General features: G+C 38.0%; 2 protein-coding genes across 3 annotated transcripts in view; one reads left to right on the top strand and one right to left on the bottom strand.

Moving 5' to 3' along the window:
* Nucleotides 1–426: 426 nt before the first annotated feature.
* Nucleotides 427–1,686, bottom strand: LOC118356746 (translation initiation factor IF-2-like). Its single transcript, XM_035726344.1, has 2 exons — nt 1,617–1,686; nt 427–1,505 (listed from the first exon to the last, which is right to left on the bottom strand). Exons 1-2 carry the CDS (start codon nt 1,684–1,686, stop codon nt 754–756), a joined length of 822 nt encoding a protein of 273 aa, XP_035582237.1. The 3' UTR covers nt 427–753.
* The window catches only part of FBXW7 (F-box and WD repeat domain containing 7), a 220,440-nt gene continuing 195,796 nt past the window's right edge, over nt 1,243–25,886 (top strand). The window contains exon 1 of one of the 2 annotated variants that reach the window (XR_003520709.1): nt 1,243–1,567. The gene's annotated coding sequence lies outside the window, so the exon portion shown is untranslated. The remainder of the gene's footprint in view (nt 1,568–25,886) is intronic. The other variant, XM_027598471.1, reaches the window with a different exon arrangement.

Below are 25,886 nucleotides of genomic sequence, written 5' to 3'. Positions count from 1 at the left end.
AGCTAAATGCCTCACCTTCGGGTGGTGCGCGCCCGACCATGGCCGCGCGGCCTGGGCCTTCCTCCTTGCTCCCAAAGGAGCAGTCACCACCTGCCCTGGAGGAAACCGCTACAGAGCGAGCTTTCCCCGCCACCGTCGGGTCAGGGGTAAGATCAGGCGGCAGCTTAGGCTCCACTCGGCTCCTCCCCTTCCTCTCTTCAATTCTGACGCGGCCGTAGAGGCGGCGGCAACGGCGGCTAGTCCCGCGTCCCGAGGCGCACCCACCCGCTCGCGGAGCCCCGACTTCCTCTTCCCCTCTAGCGTCATCAGAGCGCGCCAGAGTCACCCAGGGCGGGGTGGTTAGAAAGGGGAAAAAAAGGCCGCGGAGGAAACGTCCCGGCGGAAAGAAAAGGGAGGGGGTGAGGGGAGCGGTTGCTAGGTGACTTGCGTCATCCGGCGGCGCCGCTTTCCTCCCGCCCCTCTCTGGAGTGAGGCGAGAGCCCCGCACAGAGCGAGCGAGACAGCGAGCTGAGCTCCGGGCGCTACCGCCACCGCAGCGGAGAGCGTGAGAGCGAGGGAGCATCTGAGAGACCCAGCCCCCGTGCACTGGCCACCGCCGAGACCTTCGTCCTGACCTGGACCAGCGGGAGCCGCGGCCACCCCACTTCTCCCCCCCTCACCTTCCCGGCCGGCAGTGGCGGCTGCACACGCCGGAGCCCAAGCCGGAGCCGGCGGCTGGGGGGCAGGGAGGCGGCTACCTCGGGCCGGGACTAGTCAGCTTCTCCGCGGTGAGAAGACGCTGAGGAGGGGCCGAAGCTTCTGTCTCGTCCCGGAGCGCGGGGCGAGGGACCCCCAACGTGTAGGGAGGGGGTCCCAGCCGCAGCGACACATGCGGGAGCCGGGAGCGGGGGCGGCGCCGAGCGGAGCCGGCCGGGTCCCCCACCACGCCGCTGCCTCGGCCACCCGCCCGGGGCCGTAGCATCTTGCCCCAGAGTGTATGAGCCGGGGACCCAAGCTCAACAACCACCCCCCGGCCGGGGGGGCGGGGACCCCGATGTGAAGCGGCGGCCCCGGCGGCGGGGAGAGCAGGACCGGCGCCGCCGTCCTTTCCTTACCTTCCCCCCCCCTCAGCCCCCTCGCGGGGGAGGGGGTCTTCTCCCCTGGCCAGTCGCCGGCCCCCCGGCTCCTCGGCAGAACTCCGGGAGGAGTTCTTAGAGCCCCCTCCCCCGCCCCAGCCCCGAGGGCGGGGGGGACCCGGGGGGCCGGCTGCAGCCTCAGCCCAGAGGAAAACTTTGTAAGAGCAAAATCTGGAGCCTCCCAGACGTGACTGTCCCGGGAGAAGTGGCCCAGGGCGGGCAGAAGACACAGCCTGAAGAGACCCAGGAAGAGGAAAAGAGGAGGTAAGCGGGGCCGCTGCCGCCTCCTCTGCTCCGGCAGCGCGGAAGAGACCCGGGTGACCGCCTGGCTTAGAGACACAAGCACCGCTTCTTCCTCAGTAACGTGCCGGAGCCTTCCGTAGCTGCCGCCTCAGAGCGAAGGAGGAAGGGAACCAACCCACTTTCTCAGCGCCACGGCTCTTCCCTAAAGTGTGAGTGGCGGGGGGAAAGGGAATCGAGGGGTAGAAAGTGGGAGGATACCGGTTCGTCCTCGTGGAGTGCTGCTGATGTTTTGCAGGAGTGTTGGGAGTGTATAGATGAGAGGGTGCATTTTTATTTTTACAGCGGGGAAAAGGTATTGGGTAGTCCTGTGTTTTATAATATTTTAGCCCCTTGTACGGGTAATATGCAAACTTACAGATTTCTCTTAGAGGAGTTCTGTCTATCCAGAGTGGACACTTGCGCCTTTCTGGCCGGTAATTGGCAAAAGGAAATTGAGGAAGCCAAAGCATATGTGCACACAAAGGACATCTCTGTAATACACCTTTTCCTGGTACACCGGGTGTGAAACTGTGCTGTGGTTTTTGTTTCGGGGCAACTCTTATTAGGGTTCTCAAGAGGGAACCTTTTACCCTGTGAACCCCTGAAAGTAAAATTCCTTTCTTATTTTGCAGTCTTCCTTGAGGGATTTTCATTTCAGTACCTATTGGTACAGGAGTTTTTTACCTTATTTCCTCGGTCCAGTTCCTTTGTGCCAGGAGCTCGTAACAGATTTGTTACTCAGGAAATTCTGAGTTCTTATGAATCACGACTTACTTGGGGGAGAGCATCTAGTACTTTAACCAGTTTATAAAAGTTGTTACATTTTTTTCCCTATCCAAATGCTTTTTTTTTTTTTTTAATTTTTGAGTAGCGTATGTCCTAATTGCTAGCACTTTTTTTATTTGGCAGAATGACTTGAGACTTTGCTTGTTTGAGTTATCTTTACTTCACTATCAAACAAGGAGAAACTTTTTTGGTATTTAATTCTTTGAAGAATGATTTTTAAGGTGAAGTTTATAAAATCTTTGATATGCATTTTAGGTATCCTCCCAAGAGTGCCAAGTTGAGATGCAAGAAAGTAATTACCATTTCGTATATTTATATAGACCTTAAGGGTTAAGCATAGGGTGGCATTTTATTTAACAGAACATAGGCAGTACTATACTGAGAATTGTGGCTCCTCCAGGCAACAGTGTGGGCTCACTCCCTCTGAAGCCACTGCTGAGAGAAGCTTTGTAGTAATGAATGTAAGCCAGGGGTTGTCTGTGCTAACTTCTCCTTTCAGGATCGTGATTAAATTTATTTAAAACTTTCTCAAATAGTGTTTTCATCTGTACTTTTTCTCCTTTGAGGTAGTGAGTTCTACAAGCTTATTAGCCCCTGAATTATTTAACATTTCATTTATTTGTCCAAAATCTGTCTCTTTAAAGTTCCAAGACATATCCAGAGTTTTTGTTTTGAGAAGTGCTAGGACAAGCTGGAGTTCATCTTTTCCTGGTTTTATAGATTTTGATTATTCCTCTTTACCGTTGTCTTTCCTGACTCTCTGTGTCGGTCTTAGAATGATTACTTTGATCCCTTGGTCATTTTACCGCCTCTGGAACTTCTCCAGCTGTTTTGTTTCTCTTTATATATTTGTGCTTGTTATGCTTTTGTAAGGAACCTTAAGTTCTAATTTAAATGGGTAATGACATGAAAATACTGATTAGTAGATGTGATGTTAGATGTCAAATCAAAAGCAAATGTCTCTGGATCTGTTATCTTCTTTTGAGACCTTGAGGAAGTCATGTATCCCATGTTTTATAAAGATGGGAGAAAGAGAAATCTAGTCTTGGCATAGGCTGTTTTTCAGGCAGGAAGGGAAGACAAACCAGCAAACTATAATTTGAGTGTAGATTTGTACTCTATCAAAGTTGCTTACTAACTTTAAGACTTATTTTTATTGCTTTGACTATAAATTGGTTAAAAAGCATGGTAATGTTTTATTGCATGTTTGGGTAGCAAAGAAACAGCAAAGTATTTGCTGCCCTGCCTTTGAGATGCTTTTACTTATGGTATAGGCAGTGAAACTAAGTTGCACAAAATTGTAGGAAAGAGGTATGTATGACACTATATGTTATATTACTATGTTTGGTACCTTACAGATATACATGTATTTGTATATTTTTTATTAGAGAAGTGTTGGTGTTGGACTGTACAAAACTAATTGGAGTGTCTGAACCAAATCTGGGAAGTAAGGTCTCTTTTGGGAAGAAAGGTATAGGTGGAGGTAAAGTGTTTAAGACTTTTGGAATTGGAGGTTGTGCGGGACAAATGTAATTAGGAAGTTAGCTTGATGGGAATATGGATGAAAGTTGTTGAGTAGGCTTGGAGTCAGTTTGTGTTTGTGCAGTTACATTGTGTACAGCCCAAAGAAGCAATTGAGAACAATGTTACCGAGAGGGTAGTTTTAGATGATTGAGGAGAAATTGTATTCTAGGTCAGGAGGCATTATACCTGGAGTAGGATTTTGTTTTTCTAGGGAGCCAACATTTTTACACCATAGTCTTCGAAGAGCTGTACAACTGGAGGAGTGAAAAAGATGCTCCCAATATTTTAGATTGGTGCTAGTGGTTTCTTATAGAAAGTAATTCAGAAATGAGGCAGTGGACTTTGTTTTTGACACTAAATTTTAGGGTAAAAAGTTGGTGCTGATGCAATCTGAAGACAGAAAAATAGTTAAACTAAAGTGTGATATGCTGGAAATGTAGAGTTAGGAATCATTTTCACAGTATTAGGTTTCTTGAGAGAGCTGACAGAGAGTAAAGAGCTGAAAAATGTGTCTTTTTACTTTGGGGGAAGGGACTCTGTTAAAGTTAGCAAAGATATGGTAAGAACAAAAAATGGATGAGACTCTCCCTAACAAAATGTTTTAAAAGTAGATTAAGATTTGAAGTTCAGAAGAGAGGAACAGTCTTTAAACGTGGCTACCAGTTCGGTCTTAGGACATGTGAGTCTATATTTTTGAAGGAGCTAACAATTTTTTTGTAGAGTATATAGGTCTCTTGAGATTAAGATCAGAAGAATATATAGGATTTCACTGTTAAGGAACTTATACATAAAAGGACAGATTTGTTTTCATAAAAATTCATGTTTTTTAAGTTTGTCCAGCATTATTATCCTAAGTTTGGTCTTTAACATGACGAAGTAGGGCTAAAAATAGCTGGCAGAGAAGGCTGCTTCCCCTGCTTGCAGTTGATGTGTGTCTTTGTGTCCCATACAATGGAGGGGATATCCCTGTGTTGGCACAGCAGTGCTGAAAATGTTTTTTTTTTTTAAACCTTTTTATTAAAAAACAAACAAACAAAAAACAACTTGGCATTTAAAAAAATTCAGCTGTCTTTGAAGCATGAGACACTGGAAGACCTTTTTTTGTGGTGAAGCCTGCAGCTAATGGGGCTTGCTTTTAGTGTTGACTCTAACAAAGATTAAGGATTGTAAGATAAGGAATACATACATATCCACACTTTTTGTGTTCCTTAGTTCATTCAGTTCACCACCTTCCTAGTAGCTTCTTTGGTCTCTTCTTAAGAATTTAATTCAAATGGCAGAACTCTGCGGAAGAGATGTTTAGATAGGGAGCTAGATCTCAGGTGATTCTAGGATGAGAGTATGGGACTGGAATATATGCCATGTGGGTGCCTTCTCCACCCTCTGCTTTTCCACAACATATTTTATGCGGGTGAAACCATGTTTAGATGAACTTAAAGGGCAGCCTTTTTGGGTTGACATAATTTACTAGTAAAGGTAGTGGGAAAGGTGTGACTCTGGTAGGAGGGAGTGGTAACCTCATGTGCTTTGCCTTGGCAACTTTGGGATTGATATGGGATGATTAAAGGGCCTGGGGTGTGCATTTGTGTTTTAGCATCAGATGACCCAAAAGCCTACACCTAGGCTGACAGCAGCTCAATTCGTGTACTTCAGAGATGATGGTTCTTGGAGATGTCATGTGTTGCCTCTGACATCTCATTGTGTGGAGGAGGTTTTTTTTTTTTTTTTGTAAAGGGCCAGTTAGTAAATATTTTAGATTTTGTGGACTACATCTGATGCAACAATTGAATTCTGCTCTTGTGGTTTGAAAGTAGCCATAGACAGTGTGTAAGCAAATGAGTGTGACTGTGTTCCAGTAAAACCTTATACAGCTGACCCTCAAACAATGCAGAGGTTAGGGATACCAACCCCCTATGCAGTTGAAAATCTGTGTATGACTTTTGAGTCACCCAAAACTGAACTATTGATAGCCTAGTATTGACTGGAAGCTTTACCGATAACATAGTGTAATACATATTTTGTAGGTTATATGTATTATATACCACATTCTTAATAATAAAGTAAGCTAGAGTAAAGAAAATCTTATTAAGAAGATACATTGACAATACTGTATTGTTATTTATTGAAAAAAATTCATGTGTAAGTACAGTTCAAACCCTTGTTATTCAAGGGTCAACTATACCTAAACTGTGTAGTTTATGGAACCCTCGTGTAGAAAACTGCCAAGTCGACCCACATACAGTATGAGCTTCATTCCATTACAAAACTTGGACTGGCTGTTTTAGGTTTCTCTGTTCCTTGGTCCTGTCTTAAAGTGATTCTATATGAAGTCTACAGTTCAAAATACTTTTGTCTCCAGAGTGATGAATACTATGGGAACTTGAGGAACAAGGGGCAGTGCTGTCTATAGCAGCTAAAAAGTAGGGACTACTTGCATTTTTTATTCAGAGATAAATAATTTGCATAAAGTAATATACTGGCTACGTATCATAGCCGAAAGTATCTTTGAAGAATCTTAGGGGTGTAATTCTGAATGGTTCTGAAAACAAGTTGTAAATAATTGTAAAGCATTTACTTTATATGTAAAATTATAAGTGTTTATAGTTGGTTTGAGTCAGGTGAAAATAATTAAACCAAATTCTAAGAACATTAAGATTTGGTACTTCTGTTTTTTAAAGTCTTGTACTGTTACAATGACCAATTCAGTGTGTAGAATTATTGGGTACAAAATTTTTGTTTTGTTAAGTATTCTAAAATCCTCTAGATAACTTAAATGTGTACTTTAAAAAATCTTTGCTGTATTCTTGAGGGTAAATGTAGCATGGATTAATTTATTTCTTAGGTGAATCTATCTTAAATGTATTGTTTAGAATAATACACTGTGCAATTTTATGTCACAGCTACTATCAAAACTTTTGTTTCATATGTCAACAGATACCTGCATTGGATGGTGGTGTATTTTTCTTTTTTTTTTTTTAAAGATTTTATTTATTTGAGAGAGAGAGCACCCTGTGCACGAGGGGGTGTGGGGAGCAGCGGGACAAGCAGACTCCCCTCTGAGCAGAGAACCCAACATGGGGAGCAATCCCAGGAACCCGAGGTCATGACCTGAGCCAAAATCAGACATTTAACCAACTGAGCCACCCAGGCGCCTGATGATGGTGTATTTTTACCCTGGCTTCATAAATTTTTTTTATTTCATGATTCCCCTCAGGGGAGGTGGTGACCCTTGCAATAATGATAACTTTTTAGTTGGTTTCAAACCTGTTTTTATTTTTCATAGTATTTCTACACATGAAATTGGTACTTCATTTCCTTTCTCTTTAAAAAGTCTATACAATATGACAATTTTAGTGTACTTTTTAGAAGGTCATTATAAAGCTGCTTTCCTGTTCATTAGGGGAAGATTCTTGTTCTTCTAAAAATTTTTAAGTTTTTGTCTTTTCAAGTATTTTATCATTGTCTTAAGCTTAAGGATAGATGGTGATTTAAAAGACACAAGATGTTCGTCTCATATCTGAAAACATTCCTAGTAGAAATATTCTATATTGGTGACACTTTCAGTGGACCAGGGAAAAGAGTGGTGTATTAGTCCCCCCCCCCCGCTTTTTTTTAAAGCTGAGCTGAATTGTCATTACAAACAGATAGTAAAGTTGCTTTTAAATAATAAACTATTTTTTAGAATTTTAAAATTGAAGAATAATTGACATATAATATTGTATTAGTTTCAGGTGTACCACATAGTAATTAGATATTTATAGTCATAACAAAATGGTCACCACAGTCAGTGTAGTTACCATCTTGTCACCATGTGCAAAGTTGTTAGACTATTATTGACTATATTCCCTGTGCTGTACATTATACGCCCCATATTGTATTTATTTTGTGATTTGAAGATTGTACCTCCTTATGCCATCACCATCTATTTTATCCGTCTCCTCAGCCTCCTGCCCCCTACCCCCTTTCTGGCAACCATCAGTTCATTCTTTGTATCTATGAGTCTGTTTCTGTTTTGTTTTGTTTGTTCATTTGTTTTCTTTAAGTTTCCACATATAAGTGAAATCATATGGTATTTGTCTTTCTCTGTCTGACTTAATTTACCTAGCATAATACCCTCTAGTCCATCCATGTTGCAAATGGCAAGATTTCATTCATTTTTATGGCTAACTAATATTTCATTGTGTGTATATATACCACATCTTTTTTATTCATCTGTTGATGGACATTTAGGTTGTTTCTATATCTTGACTATTGTAAGTAACGCTTTGATGAACATAGGGGTGGTGAAAGTGTTTTTGAATTACTATTTTCATTTTCTTCAGATATATACCTAGAAGTAGAATTGCTGGCTGATATGATAGTTCTGTTTTTAATTTTTTGAGGAACCTCAACCTCCACACTGTTTTCCACACTGGTTGCACCAGTTTACATTCCCACTAACAGTGTATGGGAGTTCCCTTCCCTTCAGTCCTTGCCAGCACTTGTTATTTCTTTCTTTTTTTTTTTTTTTTGATAATAGCTGTACAGTTATTTCTTTTACACAGAAGTGGTTTTTACACAGCTTTCTCTAAGATAAATAAATTATAGGATCTTTTTCTAAGAGCAAGTTTTATTTTTTTTAAAGATTTATTTATTTGAGAGAGAGAGGGAGAGAGTGCACGCCCACGTGCAGGGGAAGGGGCAGAGGGAGAGAAGCAGACTCCCTGCTGAGCACAGAACCTGATGCTGGGCTCCCATCTCATGACCCTGAGATCGTGACCTGAGCCGAAATCAAGAGTTGGACACTTAACTGACTGAGCCACCCAGGTGCCCCTCTAAGAGCAGGTTTTGATCAGGAAATAAATAGGTGGGCCGACTGCAGAGACTGAATTCCTGAAAGGATGCCCTTGAGGAAGAAGTGAGTTAAGGAAGAAGTTAGGAGTGACAAACCAAATTTCTTTTACCATACAATTTGGCTGAAAGCTGCCTTCGCCCAACTTGGTAGCATATTTTGAGTAAATAATGAACTTTTGGTGTTAAGCCTTTCTACTTGGAGACTTTTTCCACTAAGTGTAAAACCAGCCTGTCTTATGTCTTAATGTACTTTTAGATTTTTGCTGCTTTCTCTTTAGACCTCATTGTCACTTTCTCATGATACCTTTCATAGTATGTTTAGAGTTTATTTTCTAAATGTATATGACATTTCCTAGACACTATGGGATATATATTTTCTAATAATTGTACTACTACACACAAGTATATTTAAAATTTCCTCCTATTCCACTTTCAGAATTGTGAAATATTTGAGGGAACATCTGTACTTGATCTGGATTTTGAATGACTAATATGTAACAATTTCTCAAATAATCCTTTAAAATTTTTGAGTAACACTTGATTTCTCTAAAGCAGTTAGCTAGTACAAGATTTGAGAGCCTGTATATGTTGTATTATCCTGCGATGCAGGTAGTTGAAAAATAACAAAAATGCACAAGAGATCTCATTGCTTGAGTATCTCTTGCTGTTTCTACATCACCTAAGGGATAGCTAGTAGATCATTCAGATATTGTGCAGTTTCTGTTGCTATGCTGTGTTGCCTCTGCCCTTTCTTTACAGCTGGGGGATAGTTATCAGAAATCTGGATGGTTTTAGGAAGGAGTTAGCATGTACTGTGTGTTTGTGTGTCTGTGTGTACATGTACCTAGTGTATTGTGTTAGGTGCTCCTTTGTACGTGACTGCTCTTGAATTTAGGAAATATTGAAAGATATAGTGCAAAATATTTTTAGTGGAGAGGATCACCATTGGATAAGATACTGTTTTCTACTGGCTTTTTCATCCTACAGCATCTGGAGTGAACCCATTAATATATGTTAGTGCCAATTGTGAAATCTGAAGGCAAATTGCTGGTTTGTTTTTGGAAGAATGTATATATCTTCTCACACTTTTTAGGGTGGCTGACATACAGTAATGGAACCCATCCCTGTTAGCTTATTAAAGATCTTTTAAGGTATGATGTAGACAGAGGGCTAAAGTCAGGCCTTATATTGTCCAGCATTTAAATTCAGCCCTTGAGTTTGACAAATAATACTGAAGTAATTCTGCAGTGTTTTCAAAGGTATCTGAACTAGTGTATGATTCATTAACCTTTTATTAAAAGAATCTTAAAAACTAGAGAAATGACGGACTGCTGTGCTTATTATTTATAGGAAAGAAGGACCGATTTGAACATAGCTAGAATTTGAAGTCATCTCTAAAGAACTCAGAAATACTTAGACCAGAAAGAAATCTTTTTTGAATAATTCATTGATTATCTCTGAAAGTGACTGTGGTTTAAATTGTTCATTTAGAAATATCAGGTTGTAATTCAGTTATCAAGTCTCTTAACTGTCCATCTCTTTAGTGCTTAGGAACAAAAAGCTTTTAACAATTATGAAGAAGTTTAACAAGTTTTATCTGTATCATTACATCTCTTTATTTATTTTTTATTTTTAAATATTTTATTCATTTATTTGTCAAAGAGAGAGAGAGAATGAGCACCAGGAGGGGGAGCAGCAGAAGGAGAGAGAGAAGCAGGCTCCCTGCTGAGCAAGGAGTCCGATACGGGACTTGATCCCAGGACCCTGGGATCATGGTCTGACCCGAAGGCAGACGCTTAACCATCTGAGCCACCCAGGCACCCCTGTATCATTACATCTCAAATTGATTGAAGGAATTTTATTTATGTGATTCAGTTTTAACTAAATTTTAGTTTTCTCCCTTTCTTAAAATGATTAGTATTTATGTGTTTGATATTCTCCTTTCATGCTTTGTGTTTATTAAGTACAAATCAATTTTCGGAAATAACTTTTCCTTTAAGCTTGGCAATAATCCGTGTTCTGTTGGCCAGTATAAGAAACAAATGAGTCTTGATTGTTTTTATATTTGGAAAGTATTTCTATTTTGAGAGCACTGTGGCTATGTCTTCATAGTCTGTTTATTTAATAGGAGTGTATATTTAAGGTAAGTACATGAAAAAAATCCAAAGGCAGAAAGAACACACTGAGATGTATTTCTTAGTAATGATTATCTTGCCTCTTGTCTTCGTTCTCTAACTTCTTTTAAGGCGAGTTTGCTTTAGATTTTGATGTAAATGCAGAAGTTAAATTGATTTGTATATTAGTAGTAAGTTATGTGGTTAATTTGATGACTATTCTCATTAAAAAAATCAGTTATGTAAAATATTTTTCTTTGTTGGTAGCAGTTGGAGTTATGCTTTCTGTTTCAGAGATTTTTCAAAGAAGGATTTTATGATAATGACTAGGCTACTGGGTAGATGGGAGAAGAACATAGTCTCTGTAGTGGCTTTAATTTATTCCTGTCCATTTATTTTGCATGTAATACCAGAAGGTTATATGGATTATCAGTTTTCTTTTGCATGATTGGTGGTCTCTTAATTGACAGCCATGTGAATTTGAGAATATACACTTTGGAATGCTGCCGTAAGGAGTGGTTGAGGAGCCCTTTTCGAGTATTACATAGGTAGATTTCTTTTCATTAGAGAAATATAAAAATTTTAATTTATTAGATTAGAAATTTAGAGCAGGAAACAGGAAACTTCAGATTTTTTGTAAAGGCCAGGCATTTAGTAGGAGAGGTGGGATGTACAGAGGTTGGGAGAGACAGAGCAAAGGAGGGAGGAAAGGGCAGATACCGGAGAGAATGGCACCGGAAGTTTTGAGGTCAGTCTTAGAGGTCACACCCTGTTATTTCTTTGGGCTGTGGATGTGGGGTGTTATCACATGTTATGTACCATCCTTTGAAATGTTGATTAGATTAGTCCCTAGCTTTTCAACATCTGGATTCTTTAAGCTATTGAAGTTTTTTTTTTTTAATATTTTATTTATTTATTTGACAGAGAGAGAGAGAGAGAGAGAGAGAGAGAGTGAGAGCAGGAACACAAGCAGGGGGAGTGGGAGAAGGAGAAGCAGGCTTCCTGCTGATCAGGGAGCCTGATGCGGGGGCTCGATCCCAGGACCCTGGGACCACGCCCGAGCCAGACACTTAACAACTGAGCCACCCAGGCGCCCTAAGCTATTGAAGTTTTAATCTGTCTGGGATAATCAATGTATCCTAGGGTGGGAAAATTTCCGTAGTACCTGCTTGGAGAAGGGTCAGACAAAGGTTTTCAACTGCACTGGGGTTACTTTTTTGTTTTCTTGTTTTTTTTCTTCTTTGGCCATATTTTCTAGCTTTGTCTAACAGGGATGCTTGTCATTCTTTATATGTGACCTAGTAGTTGAGAGGTAAGCTTTGGAGATGATAGACCCAGGTTCCAGCTGTATCGCTTTGTGACCTTGGGCAAGTTATCTGGTCTGTGTGTGTTCCTTGTAAAACTGGGAATATTAATAGTACCTACCTCTCTCATAGGGTAGTTAAGAGGATTATGTAAATTAATGCATCTTGAAGTCTGGCTCAGAGTTAGTGCCCAGTAATGTTGTTGCAATAGTAAGTATTGATATTATGATACTAAGCTATTGTAGTTTCTGTGAGGTTGCTGGTTTTTAGAATGCCAGGGGCATTTGTGATCTTCTGGATAGGTCCCTATTTTGAATACTGCCCTTTTTTTAGCAGCAGGTATTTACTGAACACCTGCTGTGTCAGGCATTGATCTGAGTGAACAAAACAGGAAAATCCTGCCCTCTTGAAACTTATATTCTTTTTTTCAAAAAGATTTTATTTATTTATTTGATAGAGACAGAGATAGCGAGAGCAGGAACACTAGCAGGGGGAGTGGGAGAGGGAGAGCAGGCTTCCCTCCGAGGAGGGAGCCCGATGTGGGACTCGATCCCAGTATTCTGGGATCATGACCTGAGCCAAAGGCAGATGCTTAACGACTGAGCCACCCAGGCGCCCGAAACTTATATTCTGTTTGAGGAAACAGAATACACAAAGCAAAAGAGATGACCCATCACTCATCTTATGAAATTTGGTGTTTGACTTCATATGTCTAAGCCTGTGTTAACCAGTCCAATCAGTCTTCACCATTAGATATTTTTTTTGTTTGTTTCTCCTCCTTTGCTTAAGAGTTTTTGTGGCAGGAGCACCCTAAAAGCATGGAACTAGTCTCATTGTTTTCAGCCATGGCTCAATCTTAATTGCAAGGCAGTCTTTACACTCTTCATTTACTTGACTTACTATTTAAATTGGCTATCACAAACTTTTAGTCCCCAAATTTCGGTTTCACATTGTTTACAGAAGGAGTGCTCCTCCCCAGCTCATTACCTTTTGCTTATCCATGTCACTTCTTAAAAGAAGGGGTATTAGAAACCTTTTTAAAAAAATATTCCCTAACTGATCTAACTGTATACTTTTCCTTCATCTATTTTGTATTTCCCACCTTCTGTGTATTGCTAACTGAGATATTTAACTAGTTTATTCTCGGTTTTTTTTTTTTTAAAGTATTTTTCTTGTCTGTTCAGTTAGATTGTAAGCCTTTTTAGGTTAGGGACCACTTTTCTATTCTGAGCCTTAGCATCCTCACTTGAAAAAAAGATATTACTTACCCCACAGGGAAGTTGTGAGAAATTTAGAGAGATAATGTGTGAAAAAGGTCCTGAGCTAAATCATTAATAAATGATAATTTCTTTTTCTTTGAACCACTCTAGTTCCTAAACTCGATACTTGGCATATAGTCAGTGTTTAAAAAAATACTTAAGTTATTCTGAATTGAGGTTGAGAGTCTTTTAATTTAACTTCCACTTGTATGGATAATTTTAGTTTTTACTTCCAGATGAGATTAAAAATATTACTTTTCTTTCAAATATTGGGTGATAAAGGCTGAGACATTAATATGAGATGGCATAACAGTGATTAGGAGCAGGGACTCAAGCCATCATGTGGGTTCAAATACCGACTACCACACTTAACTGGTCATGTAGTTTTTGGCAAGTTGTTTAATTCCCTTGGCTTCAGTTTCTTAGTTTGTAAGATGGAGAAAATAATAACCAACTCATGGATACTATGTTGTTAGATTAAATGAGATAATAAATGGGAAGCACAGAACAGTGCCTGGTACATAACAAGGGCCCCAGGGAACATTTGGTGATATCTGGAGGTGTTTTGGATGGTTGCAGCTAGGGAGAGACTGGTATGTGTGCTACTAGTATCTAGTGGGTAGAGGCCAGGTATAAACAATGTACAGCACAGCACCCCACAACAAAGGATTATTTGGTCCAAAATATCAGTTGTGACAAGGTTGGGAAAACCCTGCTTTATGAAAAGTCCTCTTTCTCATTTGGATATTTTCTTCATATAAGGTACTCACTTTTCCAGTTAGATTCTGTATAAGTACTGATTATTGATAAAGATAAGTCATAGACATGGACCTCATTTAACATTCATTTTAAAACACAGATGTAGGAGCCCTGCATTGGGCTCCCTGCTCTGCGGGAAACCTGCTTCTCCCTCTCCTGCTCCCCCTGCTTGTGTTCCCTCTCTCGCTGTGTCTTTCTCTGTTAAGTAAATAAAATCTTAAGAAAAATAAATAAAGTTCACATATGATATTTAGTAGGTGAGATCCTTAACTTTATTTTTTTAAAGATTTTTTATTTATTTGAGAGAGAGAATGAGAGAGAGAGAGAGAGCATGAGGTGGGGAGGGTCAGAGGGAGAAGCGGGGAGCCCGATGTGATGTGGGACGGACTCGATCCCAGGACTCCAGGATCATGAACTGAGCCTAAGGTAGTTGCTTAACCAACTGAGCCACCCAGGCGCCCCGAGATCCTTAACTTAAAAAAAAAAAAAAAGATGTAAAGGAAAATTAATAGATTTCATTTTTTTCAAGATTATAGGGCAGTTACTCCAAAAGTAATGTAAAAGTGGTTCCATTTATTATTCAGACACTAGGAAAGATTTCCAGGTGGATTTTACTGATTTGTTTTTTTAAAATGGCAAACTGTTCACATAAAAGTGTATCAAGAATAGGGGGCTTATGGGCGCCTGGGTGGCTCAGTTGGTTAAGCATCCGACTCTTGGTTTCAGCTCAGGTTGTGATTTCAGGGTCGTGAGATCAGGCCCCTTGTGTGGGGGGCTCTGTGCTCAGTGGGGAGTCTCTTTCTCTCTTTCTCTCCCTCCCACCCCTGCTCAGGTGTGCACACCTGTTCTCTCTCTCTCTTAAATAAATGGATAAGTCTTCAAAAAAAAAAGAGTAGGGGGCTTATGAGATGTGAGTGCCATGTTGTGTAAATAGTCATAGAATCAAATATACACTAATGGAAAAAGCAAGTATCAAGGTTAATGGAATGATCTATTGGGAGAAACCTTGGATCACATCTAATTTCCCTCTCTTGTTTTATTACTAAGTTGAGGGCTATTTAACTTAGGACTTCTTTCTCTCTCTTTTTTTTTTCCTATCTAAAATTGCATGCTTACCATTCCCTGTCTATTTCAGGAGCTTCTAAATTGATTTCTTTGCTACTGTCCTTTATATTCCTGCCTGAATTGACACTGCTCTAGGGGGAGCCTTTCTAGTCTGGATTCAGTCTACCATTCAGACCTCCTAGCATCATCCCTTTATTTCTGGGAAAGAATTAAATGCTAATGCCCTAAGGCTGAAATTGGAATGAACTAACTTTTCTCTTATACATGGTTTTAGTTATGTATCATCTTTGGGAGTCATGTCATTTTCTGTATTTTGTAGTTCAAACGATTTCCCTCACTTGTATCTTAGCACTGGTTGTATATCCATATATACACACATAAAGTGTATATACATTTTAATGCATATTTGTGTGTGTATGTGTACACGTATATACTTTCACATATATTTGTCTCTGCATCTTACTGTTTCCTTGGCCTGGAGTATTCTTTTCCTTTCATCTGCAAAACATTTATCTCTTGGGCGCCTGGGTGGCTCAGTTGGTTAAGCGACTGCCTTCAGCTCAGGTCATGATCCTGACCTGAGTCAGGATCGAGTCCCATATCGGGCTCCCTGCTCAGCAGGGAGTCTGCTTCTCCCTCTGACCCTCTTTCCTCTCATGCTCTCTATCTCTCATTCTCTCCCTCTCAAATAAATAAATAAAATCTTTTTTAAAAAAAAACATTTGTCTCTTAAGACCCTGCTTAAATATCATCTTCTCTAGGAAACCTGTTCTCATTAATGTAAGTGGAATTAGTTGTTTTTTCTCCTGGTTATACACAGTCTCCTTATGGCTTTTATAGCACTTAAAATAGTTGTTTGTATTTTTCTCTTCTACTGGTCTGTCGATCTTTGAGGGCAAATGCTATGTCTTATGCTATGTCTTATTCATCTTTCAGTTAATATCTCCTCCCTCACAAGTGCCTAATATTTCCTGCTACTTATTAGGCATGTAGTTTGCTAACTAATGAAAGAGAAAAAATGATTGGAAAGATTTTTTTAATAGGCTGTGTAAGAGGAGGACATTATCGTGTCACCTTTGTTTCAAAGTGCTTAGTGTAATACCTGTCCATAGGTGTAGTTTAATACCTGTCCATAGGTGTCCGTACCAAACAAATATTTATTGAATGAATTAGAAGCCAGTTCCAATAGTTGATGGAGATTTTGTATCATCCTTTTTCTTCAGCATTTCTGGAAGCATATCCTAAAAGTAGAACAGCCTAGATATTTGGTACATCTGATGCATTAAGTTGACCTTTCTTTTCCTGACTCAGTAATGAAACTTTTGATTCAACAAATACTTTCTGAAAGATGCTTTTAGTTGATTTCTTTTTCACCTGTTCGCGCATTCTAGTAGTGAGCTTGTTGAAAAGGTGAATATGTAGTGTTAGTGCTACATCATGGATGAGCTACCTTTAAGTAAAAGGCCTCTTTTCTCCTCTGTACATTTCAGCCCAGACAGAGTGATCATGTATTTTCTGTCGAGTATGGATAATGACTGAGGCATGAGAGAGAACAAAGGTGATTGGAGGTGAGGAAGTTGCCTACTAGGTCTCTTTTTCTTTTATGATGATTGGTTTTTACCTCAGAGCTGCCTCCATTTATTTATAAAGAATTAGTTAGAAGGGAGAGGGGTGTGAATCTAGAGGATAAGATATAGATTTGATAATTTGATGAGTAAGTAATTTGATAATTATTGTATTGATCATCCTTATTACTACTTATTGAATGTTTACTATATGTTGGGCACTATGCTAAGGATATTTGTGTGCATTAATTTATTCCTCACAGCAGTCCCTATGACATAGGTATTAGTAAGCCCATCTTATGACAGAAGAAATAGATTCAGAAGTTTTTCCAAGAACATATAGCTAGGAATTTGAACTCAGAACTGGGATTCAAATCCAGATCCATCTGACTCTGTGGTCTATTTTAATCACCATGCATTCATGCTGCCTCTTAAGTGTCAGTGGAGGAGTTTTGTATTGAAAATGGGAAGTCATCAGGTATACTGAGATAGGAGGGGAAAGTAATAGGATTTCATCCTATATGGGTTTGTCAGAAGGAAAACAACAGACTCATGGAGAAGCAGTTCCCAGGTTTATGGCCTTATACAAAATAATTGTGAAATTTAAGCCTGTAATTTGAATTGACTTGCACTAAACTACATTTTTCATTAAATTTAGTCTTACTCTTGCTACAACCATCAGGACCCAGATACATCTTCAGCCGTAGAAGAAGTCAATCTAGGCAAAATCTGTCTAAAAGATCGTGGAGCAAAGTGATTTTTATAATTTTTTCTGTGTTTAAAATGTGTTTTGCAGTTACAGTGAACTGTTTTGAAAGACATTCTTGTTTAGAGGATGAGCCACAGAAATCTCTTATTTAGGATTTGAAAATCTATAATATGGCATGCTTGGAAGGTATAGCAGAAAATTTGAGGATCACCACTTGTTAGTCTCTAAGGTATAAATTGTTTAAGTCAATGAGTATCTGTTGCGTGTTTCCCTTATGTGATTTCTTAAACTATTTTTGTTTGTCATTTAAAAAAAATTCTTTTTCCTGCCTTTTCATACTTTGTACAGGATTATTCTTTACCCAATTAGTTTTATTTATAGGTGTTTTATATTTAATAAATATAGTGAGAACATATTAGGTTTATTTGTTCACAGGAGATTTAAATAGTTTTCATAATTTTATTTTGTTACCTAAATCTAAAATGTTTCCTAAAAGATTTCTCTCTCCTCTTGATTTTAAATACTGTATTTGTAACTTTAGTTATATACATTTGAATTTTGTCCCTTCCAGAATTTTAATTCTATGTTTTTGTAAAAGTTTATCAAAAGTTACTTGCAAACAGAGCAGTGGTTTGAATGGTATTCTATTAAAGATTAAAACTGCCTAAATAAAATTGAATTCTGGTAGATAAGAATTTAGGAGTTGGGGCGCAAGGAATTAAATAATCTTATCAAGATTTTAGGGTTCTAACGCTTAGACTCATTAGTGTTTTTTTTATGTTATGTACCACAGGTTGCCTTTCTTAGAAATGAATGTTAATATGGTACTATTGTAAAAATAATACTGATATCAACATTTGAGTGCTTAACGTGTGCCAGGCACTCTTCTTCATCCTTTGTATTAACTTACTCAGTTTTCATCATAGCTCTCTAAGGTAAGTGTTGTTAATGTCCCTATTTTATAGTTGAAAATTTAGTGTGGAGAAGTTATACATGCTCAAGACCTCACTTTAGTTAGTAGTAGAATTAGGATTGTATTCAGGCAGTCTGGTTGTAAAGCCTGGGACCTTGATCACTATTCTATACTGTATTTATCATCTGTAAATTTATTTCTTACATACTAGTTATAGAACAGTTCCTGGCACATAATAAGGTCTATAGAAGTACAGGCCCTTTTCAATGGCATTTAATTATATACTCTATAAGGCTGGCAAAGTACGCATTATTATCCATTTAAGTATGTATGCATTTTTTCTTCTATTAATTAGACTCCAGATTTTATTCAGATTTTTTATTCCCTTTTTTAAAAATAGCTGCGTTCCCTGAGGTTCTTAGAAACTAGATTATTGCTCAAAATTATATGGCCATGCTGGATCTCAAAATTAGCTTTTCTCACCACACATTCAATTTTACTTTCATTCCATTGAAATGGGTAAGGACTGAGATTGGTTTGTTTATTTTTGTATGTCATTGATTTTGAAAGGCAGAAACAAATAGACTAAGTTTATAGTAGTGTGTTCGTGCCCAGTTGATAGAGGAAGTAAATTCTTAGGCATTGTCAAGCTTTATTTTACCTGTAAAGTTTTGAGAGTAGTATTATCTTATCCTGCTGACTTGTGAAATTGAATCTTATCACTCATAATAATGTGAAATATTAGAAATTGTTTTGACACGAGAATAAAGATTAACAGGCTTTAAGAGAAATAATATAAGCCATATTTCCGTAAATCAAAGGAATCCTCTGTATTAGTTTTCCATTGCTGCATTGCAGATTACCGCAGTTTTAGCAGCCAATCTCACCGTTTCCGTAGTCCGGGAGTCTGGGCATGGTTTGGCTGGGTCCTGTCCTCAGGGTCTTCCAAGGTGAAATCAAGGTGTCAGTCAGGGCTGCAGTTTCATTCGAGGTTCAGAGTCCTCTTCCAGGTGCACTGGTGGTTGGCAGAATTCAATTCCTTGTGTTCATAGGAATGGCGTTCCTTTTTCTTGCTGGCTCTCTGTTTCCTCAAGGCTCCTGTGGGCCATCCTTAGGTTTTTGCCACTTGGTTCTCTCTATGGGCAGTTCACAACAAGGTTGTTGAAAAAGACAGTGGGAGAATCTTTCTCCCTTGGAATCTCTCTGCCTTTTTAAGAACTGATCTTCTTAGGTCAGGCCTTACCAAGAATCACCCTAATTTAAGTCAACTGATTAGGGATTTTAATTATGTATGTAATATCCCTTTGTAGCATCATCCAGATTAATATTTGGTTGAAGATGTGAACACCAAGGTGTTGGAGTCTTGGGCCGTCTTAGAATTCTGCTTACCACATGATCAATTATAAGATAGGTTGTATTTTTGTACCACTAAGGAAGAAAAATGCTGTATTAAAGTATGATACAATGGTATTTTTGGTATTGGGATGTTGCCTTCTGGAAAAAAAAATGGAATTGTGGTTATTCTTCCTAGCACAAATATTTGCTTCATGAGTATCAGATTTGTTCCCCCCCCCCGCTGTGTTGCTGTGTTTTTTTGCAAGCATAATTTTTTGTTTCAATGATGAATCATAGTGTAATCTTTTCTTTTCTTTTTAAAGTTTATTTATTTATTTAAGTAATCCCTACACCCTATGTGAGGCTCAAACCCATGACCCTGAGATCAAGAGTCATGCTCTTCTGACCAAGCCAGCCAGGCACCCCCATAGTGTAATCTTTCAGAGGATACCTAAAATGAGAAGTAAACTTGACATGTGTGTACCAAAAGTACACAGAATTCAGTAAAATTTAGGGTGATATAAACTGCCGTGACTAAATTCATACACGCAAGCTCTATTTTGAGTGCTACAGGAGAAATGGATTGCTTTTTTTTTGTTTCCTATTTATTTTTAATTAACTTTATTGAGATATATATACAGTAAACTACATCTATTTAAAGTATATGATTTGATGAATTTTGATAAGTGAAACCACTACCACAATCAGGACATTTCTATCACCCTCAGAAGATTCCTTGTGATCTTGGCAATCAGTCCTTTAGCCCCAGGCAATCACTGATATGATTTTTGTTAGTATAGATTAGTTAGCATTTTCTGGTATTTTAAGCAGTAGGAAAACAAAAAAAAAGGATATAGAGACAGGATACTCTTAATTTTTGTGTTTTTGTCAGATCTTATTCTTGGAGAAATACCCGTTTCTTTATTAGGTCTCAGGTTTATTCTTTCACTGTGGGGGGAAAAATGATCCTCCTTGAGGTTTTCTGAACACAATTTTTGGATGTTATTAACATCTACTTTGCCTACATATTTTTTCTCACCCTACTCAGGGTTGGCTCTCCTAAACCGCATTTGTGCTTGCATTGCTTCCCTGTCCACTTTTCTACTTAGGCCAAAAACAGAAGTCATTTTCAACTAGAAATTCCAAGCTCCTAAAAAATTTCACATTGTTACTATCTGAGGCTTTTCAACTGTTAAGATAGTCACAGCACCCCAAGAGAATTTCAAAGTGTACTCATTTCAGTTCTTTTTTGTTGAGATTCATAGTACAGTTTGAATTTTAGGAAACGTAAAAGATTTCTCTCATAGTCACTTCTTACGGTTATTGCTTGTTTCATGTTACTTAGTATGTGCAGTGTTTTCCATTGCAGGAAGCACTCTGGGAAAAGTCTTACTTCCTGTAGCATAAGAAAAAGGGAACTGAGGGCGAACTCAAGTGAAGCTCTCAAAAGCTCATTTAGCTGTCATCTAACACAGAGTTGTCTAATGGGAATATAATGCAAGCTAGATATCTGAATGTATTTTTTTTTTTCCAAACCTGTTTTCCTTTTTTTTTTTTAAAGATTTTATTTATTTATTTATTTGACAGAGAGAGACACAGTGAGAGAGGGAACACAAGCAGGAGGAGTGGGAGAGGGAGAAGCAGGCTTCCCGCGGAGCAGGGAACCCGATGCGGGGCTCGATCCCAGGACCCTGGGATCATGACCTGAGCCGAAGGCAGACGCTTAACGACTGAGCCACCCAGGCGCCCCCAAACCTGTTTTCCTTTAATAAAGATTTTCACACATCATACGTTTAGTAGGACACAATTAAGATGTTATACAAACATCCAGTAAATGAATTATTATTGATCTTATCTGAATGTATTTTTTAAATTTTTTTCTAACTTTAGTAGCTACATTAAAAAACTAAAAAGAAACGGGACAATTTTAATAATGTTTTATTTAGCATAATATATCCAACATATTATTTTAATATGTAATCAATCTGAAAACTTATTAATGAGATATTTTAGATTCTTATTTTAGTACTAACCCTTTGAGATCTGCTGTATGTTTTATTTTATACTTACAGCACATATTAATGAGGACTTAGCCACATTTCAAGTTCTCACTAGCTAATGGCTACCATATGGGACAATGCAGATGTAGATTATGAAGGTTTTTGTTCTGTTTTGCTTTTTCTATTTGAGGCAATAGCATGTGGACTCCACAAGAAATTGGCTTTAGTTTAAATAAGTTAGGGCTTTAATGTTTCAGGATGGTTTCTGTGGTTGAGATACAAAAGTTTTTGTTTATAAAAACATTTTTATACATTTTCCTTATACAAGTAATGTCATTATTGAAAATTTGGAAAATTCTGGATAGGAGACTACAAATTGCCCTTTTCTTCCTCATTCTAAAGATTACAAATGTTAAACTTTAATTTCCTCTTTGTGACTGCTTCATTTTAAATCAAAGAGAAAATGTATTCCTTTTTTGTCTTATTTCTTTCCTCTTCATATTCAGACAATTATTAAGTATTATTGATAATACTTTTGCCTGTTTGCTTAAATTTATTCATTCTGTTTCCCAGGCTGTATCTTATTACAGGGTCTCTGTGAGTAGTGCTCTTTGGGACATAGTAATCTGAATGGTGTTCCCTGGGTTGGGGTTAACAATAGAAACCCTGATGGCTTTTATGTACTCATTTCTAAACCAGTATAGTTGCTTTCATTTTTCCTGCCTGCAGTCTTTTACGCATACCTCCAACTTTTTTTGTTGTTGAAATATAGTGCACATACCCCAAAATTTACCCTTTTTAAGAAAGTATACCATTTAGTGGGTTTTAGTATATTCAACAAAGCTTTTCATCCATTTTTACTCTCTAATTCTGTAGCATTTTCATCACCCCAAAAAGAAACCTCATGTCCATTAGCAGTAACTTTCCATTTCCCCTTCCCTCAGCTCCCTGGCAACCAGGAATCTGCTTTCTGTCTCTATGGATTTGTCTATTTTGGACATATCATAAATAGAATCATACAATTTATGGCCTTCCTTCATTTAGCATAATGTTTTCAAGGTTCTTCCATGTTGTAGCACGTATCAGTACTTCATTCTGTTTTTATGGCAGAATAGTATTCCATTGTATGGAGCTATAATACATTTTGTTTATCCATTCATCAGTTGATGGACATTTGTGTTTCCAGTTTTTGGCTGTTAGGAGTAAATCACCCAGTTTTTGAGATCTGGAGAATGAAAGAACATTACTTTCTTCACTTGATCCCTCATTCTGTTCAAACTTTCAAATGGCTCCCTGTCACTTATATAACATAAAATACTTGAATGTCTTAGAAAGTGTGGCCTCAAGCTACTTTCCTTTACATTCTTCTTTTCCATTGTGGTATTCTTTACTATTTCTAAATATGTATTACATATGATTAGATTATGTAGACAGTATTGATTAGATAGATTATATAGACAGTATTGATAAATCTGTCAATTGAATTCATTTAAGAATTACTTAAGTTTTTGGGGACCTGGGTGACCCAGTCGGTTAAGCATCTGCCTTCGGCCCAGGTCATGATCTTGGAGTCCTGGGATCAAGTCCCAGGTCAGGCTCCCTGCTCAGTGGGGAGTCTGCTTCTCTCTCTCCCTCTGCCCCTCCCCCTGCTTGTGTTCTCTCTCTCTCTTTCTCTCAAATAAATAAAATCTAAAAAAAATAAAAATTACTTAAATTTAGGCTATGTTATATATAAATATATGTATTATATTTTATATATGTTATATTAAAAATTTATAAATATATATCCAATCATATGTTTATATTTGGATATATATTTAAATAAATAGATATATATAGAGAGAGAGAGAGAGAGAATGGAGAATTTTACAAAAGCAAGTACTAGAATAGAAAGAAACGTAATAGTAAAGAATTTTTTTTTCTTGGATTTGTCCATAATGTCAAACAGAGATATATTCATTTTCTATAACATGAAAAAACACATCATTTGAATCAGCCATTGATATATGGAACTCATTCAAATTAGTCGTTTTCTGGTTAACACTATTAGCAGCTTGTTTTGTCTGAGGCCTCAGTTTTTTTTTTTCCTCATCAAGATAGAGTCCGTTTTTTTCTCCTTTTGACATTTCTGAAATAGTAAAAGTGAGATATTTTTACATATACTTAAAAAATACTTACAGAATGTCCTATGCATGCACACACACAAATATACATAGCGATATTCTTTCCCATTTTACTGAAAGAGAACATAGTGGGATGTCCTTCCACTTGGGAGGAAATACCAGGAGTGGAGAGGAAGCATTCCCCCTTTCTTTCTCTCTTTTTCTCTCGTTTCTTTCTTTCTTTTCTTTTCTTTTCTTTTCTTTTCTTTTCTTTTCTTTTCTTTTCTTTCTTTCTTTCTTTCTTTCTTTCTTTCTTTCTTTCTTTCTTTCTTTCTTTCTTTCTTTCTTTCTTTTTCTTTCTTTTCTTTTCTTTTCTTTCTTTTTCTTTCTTTCTCTCTCTCTTTCTTTCCTTCAGAGAGTGGGGAGGGGTAAAGGGGAAGGGAGGGAGACAATCTTAAGCAGGCTTCCATGCCTACTACTCATTCCAAATCCATTTCACCACCCTGAGATCATGACCTGAGCCAAAATTGAGAGTCGGATGTTTAACTGACTGAGCCACCCACGTGGCTCTTCCACTTTCTTTTTTTATTTCACAGTATATCTTAGAGATCTTTTCATAATAGTACATTGAGAACTTTATCATTTTTTTTCTTGCAGAATAATTTCTCCAAAGTGAAATTACTGGGTCAAAGGTATATCCACTTGAAATTTTGTTACCTGTACTTTTAAGCATAGAAAAAAGATAAGGGAATATAAATGGGAAAAAGGAAACCAGAGTTTTTTTGAACTTTGTTTATAGATGAAAAAATGTAGGATCAAAATTTTAAGTAATTGGTTATGGTCATGCAACCAATGCAGGGATCGATCAGGATGCTAATCCAGGTGTTTCTGATTTTAAATAAGCTCCTGTCCTTTCTGTTATATCTGTATTGCATTTGATGAGCGAAAGGAGAAAGCAGTCATGCCAGCTTCTTTTTTGGAAAGAAATAATAGAATTCTAGACTTTATTTTCTGGATCAGTACTTTAAGAAGCCTCTAAGTCTGCTTTGCAATTTTTAAAAGAGCCATTTCTGATATTAAAAAGTATCACAAAATGACAGTAAATAAAAACACTCCAGGATGCATTTGAATAAAGTACTTAGAGATCCCAATATATATAGGTATTTATCAAAGGCAGTATTTCACATTGGTGGGGAAAAGATGGATGATTTGCATTATGTTGCAACAACTTTCTAATCATTTGGAAAATAAATGAACTGTTCATTGCTTTATTTTTTATGCAAAAGATAATTTAAATATTAAAACAAAAGATGCTATAAAAGGACTCTGTAAGGTTAGCCTTTTTATTAAATGGACTGAACTTGCTGAGTACAGTCATGAAAGTTTTTTCTTTTCCCAGTCATTGTTTTTTGAAGTTTCCTTAATTGTCCCTTAACATCATCTTGGGTCAGTCTCCTAGATTTTCCAATGTTTCTTTAGTTGCAGAAAGTCTAGCTCTGCCCTTAATAAGGGCTTGACCTGTGGCTGGAGGGATCTATAGTACTCTTTCACACTACTTACCCCTCATTGGGAGTATAAATTTTTGCAGCCTTTTTTTAAAATTTTTTTTTAAATTTAAATTTAATTAATTAATATATAATGTATTATTGGTTTCAGAGATAGAGGTCAGTGATTCATCAGTCTTATATAATACCAGTGCTCATTACACACCTGCCCTCCTTAATGTCCAGCACCCAGTTACCCCATCCTCCCCCCCTCCTCCAGCAACCCTCAGTTTGTTTCCTATATAGTCTCCTATGATTTGTCTCCCTCTCTGATTTCGTCTTGTTTTATTTTTTCCTGTTTTGTTTCTTAAATTCCACATATGAGTGAGATCATGATAATTGTCTTTCTTTGATTGGCTTATTTCTTTTGCTTATCATAATACCCTCTAGTTCCATCCACATTGTTGCAAATGGCAAGATTTCATTTTTTTTGATGGCTCAGTATTCCATTGTATATCTATACCACATCTTCTTTATCCATTCATCTGTTGATGGACATCTTGGCTCTTTCCATAGTTTGGCTATTGTGTACATTACTGCTATAAACGTTGGGGTGCAGGTGCCCCTTCGGATCACTAGACTTGTATCTTTGGGGTAAATACCCAGTAGTGCAATTGCTGGGTTGTAGGGTAGTGCTGTTTTCAACTTTTTGAGGAACCTCCATACTGTTTTCCAGA

This window comes from Zalophus californianus, chromosome 2 (assembly GCF_009762305.2).
Source record: "Zalophus californianus isolate mZalCal1 chromosome 2, mZalCal1.pri.v2, whole genome shotgun sequence".
NCBI lineage: Eukaryota > Metazoa > Chordata > Mammalia > Carnivora > Otariidae > Zalophus > Zalophus californianus.
Note: the sequence above shows the minus strand (reverse complement) of the source record. Positions and strands in the feature narration are given on the sequence as shown.

Coding starts and splice junctions, on each gene's coding strand:
- LOC118356746 (XM_035726344.1), bottom strand. CDS start 1,686: ATGCACCCTCTCATCTATACACTCCCAACACTCCTGCAAAACATCAGC. Junction 1,506..1,616: donor CACTCCACGAGGACGAACCG/GTATCCTCCCAC, acceptor CTTCGCTCTGAG/GCGGCAGCTACGGAAGGCTC.